Below are 14,667 nucleotides of genomic sequence, written 5' to 3' on the forward strand. Positions count from 1 at the left end.
TTATTGCTGTGAATTGCTTTTATTTCCAGTGGTACGTTTCTGCAATATAAATGCACAAAGACATTTTGCAAATAGGTATGGTTGTCTTCAACAAAGTGTGACGCCAAAGGTTTTGATGTATAGTTCATTCGATAAACTTATGTTAAACTTGTAATGCCATCCTTGTTAATTGTTCGTCTATTGAAAAGGGGAATTCTGTTATTCAAAAGATCCTATTCTGATGCTGTCAGGGTTTCAGTTTTCTTATCTCCAAGCTCCTAATGAGTACTTTTTACTTAATACTGCCACCAATAGGATTTTCTTTTTAGAGATTAAAGTTCTCCACCGCTGTGCTCTGGATTTTGCTGCCAGGTATAAGAGCTGCATGTTCGCTTTGCAACTTAACAAACATGGACTTAACGTGGATGAATATTTTACAATTGTTTTGTCATTTATGTTTTCATTTACGAATAATTAAATCAATTTGGAAAGCTTTTCAAATTCTCTTTATTTCCCCAAACCAGCCTGCATTTGTTTTTTTAAGAAAAACCTTTAAGCAAGAGCTGTTCATGCATGCAAGTAATTTACCTAGGATATTGAACCTAGAGCATCTGCAATTTGCTGCTTTCCTGCAGGTTTATGGCTGGAAGTTCCTGTCATCTTCAGTGAGCAAAAGCTACATTTTAAAAAAACACTGTTTTGCAATTAGTATGAATATAAATAGTTTGTTAATAAAAACTTTCAGCAAAATATTCCAATTTGAATGCTACAGCCTTTGTGAAACAAAATCTAAAATTGGTTATTTTGAATGCCAATTTTAGGACCGTGCACATACCTATGAAGCTTTTGTTACAGTACTGCTGAAGTTGCAGTCTTCAGTTTCAGTTTGTGACACTATTTGCTTCACTTTGCAGTTGGCATTCTTGCTGATCGAGTCCCAAAGTGGTAGCAGTACCAGAAGTGCTTCTAACTTGTTCACCTGCTTTGCGATGATTCATGGATGTGTGTTTGTGATCTGCTATTTGTAGGGGATGGAGGAACGATAGCAGAAACTCGATTGGAAAAACTGCACATTTGAAACTCACTTTGAGAACATTCTGTAAAACTGATACTTTTTCCTTGCAGGTTTTAACAGAGCTAAAATCAGACAACCAAAGGCTGAAAGACGAGAACGGAGCACTAATCCGAGTAATTAGTAAACTGTCAAAATGAAGATTGGTCTTTCTGAGCAAGAGGCAAAAGGAATAAAATCAACTGAAAGAGCCTGTTTGGTCTGTGAAAGAGCCATCATAATAAAGTAGTTTCTTCAGCACTAGGGGGAACTTATACTTAGATCTTGTCTGTTCATGGTTTTCTCCCTGCATTTGATATCTGTAGAGTTTCTTCAGGTTATGATCTTATTCAGCAACCACAATGTCTTCAGTAATGCATTCAAACGGCCTTGTTTACGAGAAGTGTTGGGGAGAGAGCACTGAATTTGAAAAGAAAATGCACAGAAGTGTATATTTGTTGAGGGGATGCTTGCAGCTTATCACAATTGAGCCACAGCCTGTAGTGTTTCAGAAATGGCTTTAAGAAATGCCTTCCACTACCATACTTGCTCAGTCATGTTAACTGTGCACCTCAGTTTGCCAGCTGTGCATTGTGAAGGTTCTTTCTGTTATGCAGTATTTGCTTCTTTGCACAGTAATTAAAATCACTGCAGAACATGGCTTATTTTTAACTAAAAACCATCAGCTAGACTGTATGGTGCAGAAAGTATTAATTATACGTGCAATATGCTGTTTTATTATTTTAATGTGATGCTCAGCTGCCTTCCTTTCACTTTATTTCTGTTGCCTTCATTGTCAGCAGTGAATTTTAATTTCTTTTTTTTGATTTGGTTTGTAGTGAATGCTTGAAAATGGTCAGAAGCCTTTGATTGTCTCTAACTGTGTGAAGTTAAATATTTGTACTGTCACTGGTCACCACCCTGAGTTTTGTTTTTCCCCATCTAAACAGCAGTCGGCCAAAGAAAAAACTGATTCAAATTCAGGTTGTTTATCGAGGCTGGTTCAAAAATGCATTTCAATGTCCGGTTGCTGGTTTTGCATTTTGCTTTTGAAGCACTCGTTTTTTCTGTGCTTCTCCTATTTCAAACAATGCTAGTTTTAGATCACGTTTTTTTCTATTTTTGTTTGCTCTTGACTTTATACACTGATAAGGGACATTACAACTTTAATGTAGGTTCAAAGACATCCTTTTAATCTTGAGATTTTCACTGCATGATATACTGTATCCCTAAGTACCACTACTACAGGAATTTAAAACACAATGGTACTTTTCTGTAGAGAGCACTCCTTATAAATACAATAGAATTCAGGGAAGGGATCCATCCAAAGACCCATGCTTTAGTCCTTAATAAACGATGGAATTCACAGATAAATGTAGTAATTTGTATAGTGCGTTCCATGGCTGAAATGTCTAGTATAGGCAATGATAAATACGGTACTGAAATCAAAGTGCATGTATATTTATATATACATGTGTGTGTGTGTGTGAGATTGTGTGTGTATATATAATATATATATAAGTGTGTGTGTGTGTGTGTGTGTATATATATATATATATATATATATATATATTATATATGTGTGTATGTATATATTCAGTGATACAGAAAAGGCCATCAGTTTTGCATTTTTTTGTTCACCCTAATCAAGCCTAGAGGTTACTGAAAATGCTTTGGCTGGTTTTTATTTTAAAAATCCTGTGCAAAACATGGCTTTCAGTAGTATTGCTACTGGATATAATACAAAGAGATTGAACAGTCCTTTATACAGTATGAAGATTATGTACATATGAAATCTCCAAAGGAGGGTTCAGACTGCTGGGAATTTACATTATGCAACTGTTGGTGGCCTTTTTAAAAGCTATGAATATGCTATTAGTTATCATTTAGTGTAATAATTTGAACATTTCTGACACTTTGGGAGCTGTACACATTATTTAAAGCTTGTAAACACATCTGTTTTTTATGGTTAAATAGACCACTGAGTTCAGGTTTCAAATGACGTTGTACAGCAATTGTATGTAAATGAAAAGAACTGAACACATTGTCACATTTTCAAATGCTTCTATTAAATGTGAGTCTTTATTGCTCCTGAATACAGTGTGATTTAAATCCTTGTGGCACTATTGGTTCTAAGGTTGGAAGTACTGTACTTTACATGAGCTGCAGCTTCTTGTGTGTTACGAAGGGGTTTTGTGCAGATACGAGGTCATTCTTATGTGCTTATGACTCATTGGAATCACGATTAAATTTACAATTATCTAAAGAAAAATAAACTTTGGACTTAAAGAATGTATTGAAACTTGCCTTGGCCCGCTCAGTGTACTTCAAAAGAATTGACTGTACCACCTAGTGGATGAGCAGTGAATTCACCCCCGATAGTACATTTTCTGGTCAAGACTAATGCTGTTTGTAAAATGGCAATATCTGATGTTTTAACAATAAATCAAACTTCTATTTAAAGAAGGAAAACACTTTTTTTAACCTTTACAAGCGACATAATCTGCAATTCACAATTCAACTTTTTGTTACAGGTATCATGACTGGGTGATGCAATTTGAATTAAAATGAAGAAAATTACACATACTCAGACCAGTAAAATGGGTGTGTTGCATTCCGACGTCTTAACGTGGAACAAGTTTGTTGGGGGTGGGGGTTAGAGGTGGTGGTGGTGAGTGATGGGCAGGTTGGAACGCGACCAGCTGACCAGTTCTGATTCAGTTAATCAGATTGTGAGGGACAAACTGAACTTGAAGAGCTTCAAGGCCTTTTCAATAGCTAGCTTAAGATGAAATAAGTAGATTGTGAAAAAAATGCAGAGTTCAAAATGTTTCCTTCAAGAGGCCTCCTTTTTCTTTTCATCTCTTTTACCACATGCTGTTGGAAGTACTCAGCAATCTGTTCCAATGATACTGCTAGCAACATCTAGCTAGACTGTGGATGTGCTAAACCAACTCTGATGACTCTCACTGATTTCTCTCTCTCTCTCTCTGAAGTATTCAACCTTTATATAGTTTCTTTCCAAAGCAGCGCAAAGGGAAACTGTAAAGGTAGCCCCAAATAAATGTTTAATTAAAAGTAATGATACAAAAGAATTGAGGGAATGTTTTTAGTAAAAATATACATCAGTTTTGGGTCTCTTGCAAATCATATGTACAGAAATTCAAATGCATTGCTTTGTACACTTACTAAAAAATCTTTTTTAGTTGCATCTATGCATATCTGTACGTATTTTTTTAAATTTATATATCCGTTCCAAGTGGTTAAATTAGGACACAAAGTTCTGTTGACCCCTGGCAACTGATAGCATAAATGGCATCTTGCTAAATGTCTGGAGATGTTGTGGATGGCCACTTTAATTTCCAGGGGTGTATGCAAGAATAGAAACACTTTGAATGTACTACTGTTTTAAGTATTTTCAAGTTGTGTTTTCCACACTTCATGCCTGCAGATTCCATGACATTGGACGTTTGGAGCTGCTGGAGTCTAAATCACATTGATATTGATCCAGCCTCCTAATTATCAGCTTTGGGTCTGATCAAGACTAATGAACAAATGGGGCTAAGACTATATCAGACACCCTATCCCTAGAAATAAAGTGTTATTACTAGCTTTAGTAGTACAGTAGTTCAGATTTTTAATATTCATGGGATGTGGGTATCGCTGGCATGGCCAGCACTTATTGCCCATCTCTAATTGCCCTTGAGAAGGTGGTGGTGAGCTGCCTACTTGCATACAACTGAGTGACTTACTAGGCCTTTTCAGAAGGCAGTTAAGAATCAACCACATTGTTGTGGGTCTGGAGTTGCATATAGGTCAGACTAGGTAAGGCAAACAGATTTCATTTCCTAAAGGACTTAGTGAACCAGTTGGGTTTTTAGGATAATCTGATAGTTTCATGGTCTCCATTGCTTATGCTATTAGTTCCATATTTATTTAACTAATTGAATTAATTAATTCTCCAGTTGGAGTTTGAACTCCTGTCTCTAGATCATTAGTCCAGTCCTCTGGGTTACTAGTTCAGTAACATTACTTCTATTCTACTGTACTACTTCGATAGTTCCAGGGCTGTTGATCCATGTCTGATGTGCACTGGCATATAACTAGTATAGATTTAGCTATGGAATAGATGTGACAGTTTAAGTACAATTGAATTGTGCAATCCAGAAACTTACCCACTCCATTCCCACTGACTGTCATTATTTCTGGACAAATTACAATATAAACAAGTGAATAATCTGAACTTCATACTATTACTCTGTCACATATTGGATTTCCCAGCAACTGCCAGCATTAGTGGCGACTTCTAGCCCATTGCCATTATATTTTAAGTTTAAGGTTTGGACTCATTGCTGTACAAAGAATTTAAACTGATGTGTTTGTTGATTATTTGGGTTTTGCCATTAAACCTGTTGCTAGAATTGATAAACTGTCATTCTGTTTCTTCCTTGGCAAGCATAGCTGTGTCAAGTCTAGTCAGTGTTTAAAGAATTTATGACTAATGAAGAATTTTGCCAGAAAGAGTATCAGATTTTGCCTTGACTGTGAATGATGGTGACTGCTGTCAAAATATATTTTTCTATTTCAATTCCTACTTATCTGGGCCTAGCCTTAGCATCAAATGAATAGGATGCTAGGAAAACTGACGAAAGATTTTTGGTTTGTGATTGTACTACACTGGTTTAAATTGAATCAAAGTAAGTCTGTACCCATAAGCCAGCATTAGTAAGAGGCACAAGTTGCCTAGATTTTTGCTTCAAGCGAAGGGTCGCACGATTTATCTTTTAAGCACCTATTTTTAGTGGTCTACAAGGAATGTGGGATGACATTTTTCCCTTCACCTTTTCAAAACACATACTGAACTAAATTTTGCACAACAACTGATTCATTTTGGTTCAGTTAATGGTTTGGTCATTATTGAATTCCTAAGGGGATATTTTTAAAAATTTAGAAATGCTGGAAATCTAAAATAAAAATGGAATGCTGGAAGTACATAGGTGGTCAATCAGCATCTAAAAAAGGAAAGCCATGCTTAAAGTTTCCCCTCATCAGAAACCTGGTAAATTCATCGTTTTGACTTGGATCAGAAAGTGACTGGAGGTTTGCATTGGACCTTTAGCACAGCCTAGAGCAAATCCTTCATCATACAGCCAGCCCTGGCATCATGAGATGGGAGATTTTACTCTGATCTCAAAGAACTCTGCTGTTTACATCAGCATATCTACAAGATGCAGCAAATTCATAATGAATGTTAATTGCAAGTTTGAATAAATTAGTGCAAAATAGATGTCTAGTTTTACCATTACTTGCAAATCTAGAATGTTCTTTTAAACTATTGGCCAATACATTTCTATCAGTTTTTGTCCATTTTGCAAACCAGTAGCTGTGTCCAAAGTTAATTTTTTATTGGCATTTTAACATTTTCAATATATATGGTGATGAAACTTGGGAGCTCATATTTGAATATTGGTGCACTGCAGACTGTTAAGTGTGGTTGTGTGTATGTTTTGAAGAAATAATTCTGTGTGGAATTTACATCAGCTGTTCAGATTTTATGAAGTTTATTTATTGATCTATGCATTGAGATCGCATCTGCTTTCAGAGCTGTTCACGTCTTGTATCTGCATGAAACTGACCATTAAAGTCAGAAAAAATGTATTTTGTCAAATATAAATAAATGCATTTTAAATATTTGTGTGCATCTTGAATTTTATACTATTTGTATGTGTTAAAGCGATACATAGAATATGGGGTGCTTTATCTTATCGAGGTCAATGTTTTAATCTGATGTACAAATAAACTTAAAAGGTCTTCAAAAGCATACCATTGTGGGGCTTTTTTCCTTCAAATTAAGAATTTCTTATACAGGAAGGAATATGGTTCATCTTATCAGTCTTTAAATACATCATACCAACTTGCTTAACTATCTGTTATGTGCACTGCCACTGGGATCATTTTTTTTTATCCCTTCCAGCTTTCCTCGGCTGAAAGCATAGACTCAGGTTGAGTAACAGCTCATGGGTGACGAGACCTCTGGTACCTCACTGAAATTGAAATTCTTCATGTATGGACCTCAGTTTGGAGCATCAGTAAGTGATTGTACCATTGAGGAGCCAGCCTGCTAGTCACTAGAGAGCAATTGGAAGTAAAAACCCTGACCGCTTTATTTCCACCACCTCCCCACCACCTTCAGTCTATGAAAGTATAGAGCCCTTACTGCTGTCCTATCCAGTATCGGCTAACGCAGCACAGACTGGGGATCAAATCTCGCTGTTATCTAGTTTGTATGGCTCAATTACACTCAGCTTTACCAATTGAACCATTGTGAACAGTATTAACTTAAATACAGATGACCTGACATAATTTGACTTTTTTTATATATATTTGTTCATGGGATGTGCGCATCACTCAGCTAGGCCAGCATTTTATTGCCCATCCCTAATTGCCCTTCAGAAGGTGGTGGTGAGCTGCCTTCTTGAACCGCTGCAGTCCTTGGGTACACCTACAGTGCTTGTTAGCAAGGGAGTTCCAGGATTTTGACCCAGTGACAGTGAAGGAACGGCAATCTAGTTCCAAGTCAGGATGGTGTGTGCTTGGAGGGGACCTTGCAGCTCGTGGTGTTCCCATGTATCTTCTGCCCTTGTCCTAGGTGGTAGAGGTCATGGGTGTGGAAGGAGTCTTGGTGAGTTACAGTACCTCTTGTAGATGGTATACATTGCTGCCACTGTGCATCTGTGGTGGAGGGAGTGAATGTTTGTGGATGGGGTGCCAATCAAGCGGACTGTTTTGGCCTGGATGGTGTCGAGCTTCTTGAGTGTTGGAGCTGCACTCATACAGGCAAGTGCAGAGTATTTCATCACACTCCTGACATGTGCCTTGTAGATGGTGGACAGGCTTTGGGGAGTCAGGAGGTGAGTTGCTCATTGCAAAGTCCCCAGCCTCTGACTTGCTCTTGGAGTCACAGTATTTATATGGCTGGTCCAGTTCAGGTTCCGGTCAATGGTAACCCCCAGGATGTAGATAGTGGGGGATTTCGCAATACTAAACATCAAGGGGTGATGGTTAAATTCTCTCTTGTTGGAGATGGTCATTGCCTGGCACTTGTGTGGTGCAAACTGGTGAACTACAGTTTTCTTCACATGGGCAGTTTAAACTCAAAATAGGATTGATCTGATGAAATGGGAAGTTATTACCGTAATTAAATAAACACTTCCTGCTGAGATTTCTTTATTTAAGTTTAAATAGGATATCACATTCCTTGTGCCAGTTCAATATTTTGAAAAATTCAATTTGTGAATTAACCTATTGAAAATTATCAGAACAAGTCTCTGGCATGTTAATTTTTTGATTTGCTTTAGTAATGAGAAACCAGTTTTTTTTACTGTCACTCTACCTTAAGAAATGCTTGCCCTTAATTCAGCAATGAGGTTGATGCGCCGTTACATAATGGAATTCTAAATTAAAGTTCAGTAGTGGCTGTGTTTTAGTCTTAAGTACAATGATGCCTAAGCTTTATGAAATGTAAATAGATTGTTAATCTGTCACTAACCTGACTGTATAAAAAATAAATAAATCCTGCCATTTTTGGGAACAAATCTGATGTAACATCTTTTGTTTCTGAACATGAACTTTGACTTTGGAAAAAAAGCTTTCTCTTTGGCACCTCTGATCCCTGTTGTGACTATTCTTAGACAGGTGCAGGAAGGTGAAACTCCCAGGATAATTAATATTGGACTTTTTTGTTTCCAATGAGAAGAGATGAACAATTCTCCCAAGCCCTGTGCAGAAAAACTGATAATTCCTCTGCTGCTTTTAAGGGTCAGCATCCCTTTATAGTATTGTTCTTTATAAAAAGATTTTTTTCCCCCTGGGAGATGAGAAGTAAAGCCATCCTACTTAAGAACTTTCCCTTGACCATTCTAGAATTTTGCATGCTGTTACTTTCAAATGAGACACCAGCAGACTTCCCAAATCCTTATAAGCAATATTTAAAATATTTTTGAGCAAAACTTAGAATAATTTTTTTTTAAATTTGCGTACGGAAAACTCTCATACCAAAATTGGAATGGAATGTAACTGCACACAAGTTAAATTAGTTCTGACCTCCCTTACTAATATATGGTATGTTTTGGCTAATTCTAGGAATTGGCTTTTAGTTGAGGCATTCTTGTTGGGGTAAACACCATTGTACTATTAAAATTTTGGTTTGAGAGGCTTGCCTTTAAATGTACCAAACATACAATGAGATGCATTGACTCACCCATCACCAACTTGGAACTCAACTATTAAACATTTTTGCCAGGACTCCACACTATAGGTTACTTCATTATGTAGTGGTTTATTAAAAAGTTCTCTGCACATTTGTAAAGTAGTGCCATGCTGCTGACTCGGTCTTTTCAGCGCCTCTACTGTGATCACATACGTGAACCAAATCAGTGGAAGTGAAAACTTTTAATTTGCTTATCGATTTATATTTTTAAAAAGTTAGCTGAGTCCTACTTTCAAAGTCAAGGGGATATAAAATATTGTAATAGGGCAAAACTTGCTGTTTACTGTATTTTGTCAATGGGAAACAAGTTAAATATAGGTGCAAGCCATTTAAGATAATTGGAGTGTTAAAGTGGAAAAAAATTAACCATTGACTGTTAGATCACCTTTGGGATTGAAATGTATTTGCACCTCGAGACTGGGGTTAATTTTGTAACTAATAGCATTTCTCAAAAGGCTTCGCTTACAAGGAAGTGGAGTGTAGTGAATGCTATGAAGGTAACTATGACAGCCATTTTGTGCCCAGCAGCACCCAAGTGTACCAAATTAAATGCAGAACCGGCGTTTTTTGTAGTAATGGTTAAAGGAGGAATGTTGACCAGGATGCGGTGAAAAGCCCATTCCATTGAACACATTGTAAAAAGGGTAAGTGCTGCACTCTCATGTCTTTTGGGGCTTTCTAAGTAGAGGAGATTGCCTTACACTAGTGGTTCTCAAACCTTTTGGCAAAGGACTCCTTTTCAAATGGATTAGTAATCAAGGACCCCCAATCTAAACTACAATCATAATATGAAAGTGCTGCATGGATAAAGTGTTTTAAAAATTCTTAAAATAGGTAATTACTTAGTAGCAATTTAAGGACAATTTCACAGTCGACAGAGATGAGAGAAACCAGACAAATGTGTTAAAGGATAAGTGTGACTCCACTAACATTATATAGTGCATGCCAACTGCACTGCTCTTAATATGATTAAAGATGCAATTGATAGGCAATCAGTTCACAGATCACATGCAACCCAAACAGCTATTGGTCAAATCAGTACTAATAGAAATCACACCATATTTAGATGTTTAACAAGCTCAAAGCAGGTTACTATTTTTTTTTAATCCCATAAACAGATATGTTTCCTTGCCTCTAATTTTATTAGAGTACTTGAAAAAGACATTATTGGAAATATTTTACAGACCTGTGCAAACCCAGCCAAGCTCCTTAGTGTTATTTAATTATGCAAGCTATTTACATTATGGCAACAGGGTGGGAGATTTTGCTAAAGTCCAACCAGCAGCTTATCCATGATTACAAGATCAAACCAACGAGATTTATCAACACAAAATGCTGGAAATACTCGGCAAGCCAGGCAGCATTATACTGGCACTAGCAAATTGCATGAGTCCAAGCACCCTGGTATCTCAGCAGTAGTTGGCATCCCACCTCCACTCCAATCCTGCCAGAAGTAAATGCGAGACTCACTACTGAAAACCATGTCACGAAGACCATGTAATCGGGTGTGTCGGGAGTGGACAACTAGTCAGCTACTTGTGTGAGAAGAGCACTAACTACCATTAATTTATACAATAATAAAAGTTGAGTTCTGAAGAAGGGTCACTGACCTGAAACATTAACTCTGCTTCTCTCTCCACCGATGCCGCCAGAACTGCTGAGTATTTCCAGCATTTCTTGTTTTTATTTCAGATTTCCAGCATCCGCAGTATTTTGCTTTTATATTAATCTATACAAAGCGGGTGGCATGCCTTTTCTTGCCTTTACCCCTTGTGTTTTTCCTTCTCTTCCACTAGAGATTATTTTGTGTACCCCTGAAAAGCCTCCACCAACCTGTAGGGGGTCATGTTCAAGTGAGTACAGTACTATAATAGAATTGGAGGCAAGGACCCCAGGTTGAGAACGACTGTCTTAGACAAGGGGAATATTATGAATTAAGATTTTCCTTCGAAATTAAATATAATGTAACATTACCTCGGTAGTTTTTGCTGTCAGCAATACACAATAGGACTTTTCATAAGTCTACATAGAAACCAAATATTATTAAAATTCCCATAGAAATTGGAGAGTTTCTTGCCTCCCTCAAGTTTCTTTTTGCACATATTCTAGTATTATGGAAGAAACATTGCTGCCTTTAAACAACTGGATTGGACTCTAGTGCAATTTTATGGGCCCCTAGGAGACCGGATGGGAGGCGGGGGGGGGGCGGCGTGCCCATCGTCTTCCCGTTGCCCCGCAATTAAGTTGGGGGTAGGAAGGCCGAAGGCAGCCTTCCCACCCAGAGACCAATTGAGGTCCTTAAGTGGCCGATGACGAGCCACATAAGGGCCTCTTTCCAATGCCGCTGGAATGAAATTAGCAGCAGAGGCGGGGTAGGTGGCCTCTGCTACTTGAGAAGGTAGCCCAGTAAAATAAGGTAGCCTCCCAGCAGCCTTACTGTGGGTTGGGGGGAGCATTCTCCGTGGACAATCTGTGGACAAAGGCTGCTCCTCTTAACACACCCCACCCTCAATGCCCACCCTCTTACTCCCACTACCCCCTCTCCAGGGCCTGCCGGACTGGCCCCAGCAACCCAGCCTCATTTACCTTGGGTGCAGGGCTCCATGGCTGCTCCTGGTCCCAGGCTTGGTGTAGTACCAGCAGTGGCCACTGCTCCTGGTGATGCTGCTGAGCTGCTGGCCCTCAGATTGGCTGGTAGCTCTTTGAGGCAGGACCCCAGCGCCAGGCAGCTAATTGTCCGAGTATCGCTGAATGGCGTCGGGGTGGGGGGCTCTGAAGGGCCGAGGCAAGGTTACCCTCGCCTTTTTCGGCCCATCGTCAGAACCCCCTTTGGCTCGACTAAACTCAGCCTCTTGTGTGCATCTTGATACAGTAATTCCTGGCAACGAGGTAACCTATTACAAGGAAAAATGTTCCCTTTTTTTGTTTAGTTTCATATCTTATTTGAGCAATATTTTTTATTTTTCAGTTAATTTCCCTGGGTTTTTTAAGTGAATCTTTTAATCTGCAATCTTATTCTGACACTGCTCCCACTAGCCTTCAAGTTTTGTTTACACTACATGAATTGTCATTGTTCATGAATAGATTAACTTGAAACTCCTTGATCAAACTCCAGATGTTTCCAATTGAAAGTAGCAGCCAACTTTTGTTGCAAATTGTGTTTGTTTTTATAGGCCATGGCTGACAAAATCCTTATATCATGATGTCTGTGTCTGCTCACACCATAATTTAGCTTTAGTTGTTTTATTCTTCCCAGAATCATAAACATTGTTTGAGGTCAAGGTCGATTCCTGTAATCTCTAATTTTACTGACTGATAAAAGCCTAAAACTTGTCAAGGGCCCAGTCTTATCCACCGCTGGGAGATGCAGGCAGGCCGAAGCCATTTACTTTGGATGGAAACTTGCTTCCAGTAAAGTCTTCCAGTAAATCAAATTCCGAGAGCACAGAGAAAAATAGCAGGGAAAAAAGCTGCAATTACCAACCAGCAGGTAGTGTCATTCCACATTTGCTGTGCTGATAAACAACTTGGCTGGAATTTTGTGACGCTGTTTGGCGTGTGAATGGAGGCGTGGGTGGGCTGAGAGGGACGTCCGACACGCCTGCCCAGAAATTCGACGTCGTGACGTTGGTTCCCAATTTAGTCAACGGTGGGAAAGTCCAAGGCAGCGTCGACACTGCCATTTGAATTGCTGAACAGTCATTGTAATACATTAGCATGCAATTGATTGTGATTCAATGGGGGTTTTGGAATTAAGTGAACAGTAGGCGGCCCTCACGTGCTGTTGGATCCCTGGCTGTTGACGAGGCCTCAGTGCTGTGACGGGAAGGCAGCCATGATGAGTACTGAAGAGTGGGGAGCAGAGGTGATTGTCAGCCTGCAGTTTTGTACATCTGCACGGGTGGGCTTGGTTTCGGGTGGCAGCACTAACAGGGTTTGGTCTCGGCTGTGAGGGTTGGGTTGTCATAGTATTGGGTACTGGGCTGGCTCTAATCTAGGGTGGGTACTGAGGGTCATTAACGCCAAAGCCGGGGGGAGTAGCAAAGTCAAAGATGCCAAGGCAACTTTGTCTCTGCAAGGACAGCACTCTGGAAGCCTACTGATCAGCTGGCGTGGGTCTCAAAAACCCTGGTGGACCCCAGTGGCGTGATGCAGTGCCTCCAGTGCACGGTCCTCCAGTGAAGGAGGGAGGACCAGGAGGGAGCTGCGCCTGCCCTTGAAGCTTCAGTAGCTGGCCATGTCCAGAAGAGCCCACCTGTGCCAGAACGTGTACCGGACTCGCGTCAGCTACCTTCAAATGTCTGAGTAGCATTGTCAGCAAAGACTGTGGGTCTCCAGGGAGGCCTTCACCGACTTATGCACTATGTAGGGAGAGTTGCGATCTGTGGCGTTTTGGTGGTCACCCTATGCCAGTGGTCCTGAAGATCACTGTGGCACTCAACTTTTACCTGTCTGAATCTTTCCAGGGATCCACTAGGGACATGTGTGGCGTCTCCCTGGCAGGAGCCCCCTGCTACATCAAGGAGGTGACCAATGCCCTGTTCAAAACGGCAGTGACTACATGCGCTACCGGACTGATCCTGACATTCAAGCAGAGGGCTTCTGGGCCATCGCTGGATTCCCCCAGGTGCAAAGTGCGATTGATTGCATGCATGTGGCCATCAAGGCTCTAACGGACCAGCCAGCCGCCTTCATCAACAGGAAGGTCTTCCATTCCATCAACGTTCAACTGGTCTGACCACTGAAAGCATTTCCTGCAGGTGTGTGCCTGCTTCCCGGGAAGCAGCCATGGTGCCTACGTACTTCGACAGTCCCAGGTGTCACAGCTTTTCAGGCCCCCCTCCCGCCTTCAGGGATGGATTCTCAGGGACAAGGGCTACCTATTGAATACATGGCTTTTGACGCCTGTGAAGAATCCTCGCACTGCAGCAGAGGAGAGGTACAACACTTGCTACGGCTCCACCTGAGTGACTATTGAGCAGGCCTTTGGGCTTCTGAAGATGAGATTCCGGTGCTTCGATCAATCTGGTGGAGCCCTGCAATATGCTCCAGTGAGGGTCTTGTGTATTGTGGTGATCTGCTGTGCTGTGCACAATCTGGTATTGCAGAGAGGGGAGGCCTTAAATGAATAGGATATGATTGATCGCCACTTGCGGAGGCTGCGTTGGAGGCTAATGAGCAGGCAGCACTGCATTTTGAACCCCGTGCACTGGAGGCCAGGCACATTGAGTGACAGGCCAAGGAGGCAAGAGACTATCTCGTACTTAGCCACTTTCTAGCCATCATGTTGGCGTCTCAAAGTGAACTCAAAGAATCACCTCAATGGATTCAGTCTGTTGCCTCCTTTCTATCTGGATTCCGTGCCTAG

The 14,667-nt window shown here is 40.2% G+C and overlaps 1 protein-coding gene across 3 annotated transcripts in view; it reads left to right on the forward strand.

Annotated features, from left to right (window-relative positions):
• LOC137383839 (protein phosphatase 1 regulatory subunit 12A-like) overlaps window positions 1-6,845 on the forward strand; it is a 333,936-nt gene extending 327,091 nt beyond the window's left edge. For all 3 annotated transcript variants that reach the window (XM_068057118.1, XM_068057119.1, XM_068057122.1), the window contains one exon: window positions 1,105-6,845. In XM_068057118.1, the coding sequence (XP_067913219.1) occupies window positions 1,105-1,191 (87 nt within the window). In that variant the 3' untranslated portion in view covers window positions 1,192-6,845. The remainder of the gene's footprint in view (window positions 1-1,104) is intronic.
• The last annotated feature ends 7,822 nt before the right edge of the window (window positions 6,846-14,667 follow it).

The sequence above is a fragment of the Heterodontus francisci genome, chromosome 25 (assembly GCF_036365525.1).
Source record: "Heterodontus francisci isolate sHetFra1 chromosome 25, sHetFra1.hap1, whole genome shotgun sequence".
In the NCBI taxonomy this organism is placed as follows: Eukaryota; Metazoa; Chordata; class Chondrichthyes; order Heterodontiformes; family Heterodontidae; genus Heterodontus; species Heterodontus francisci.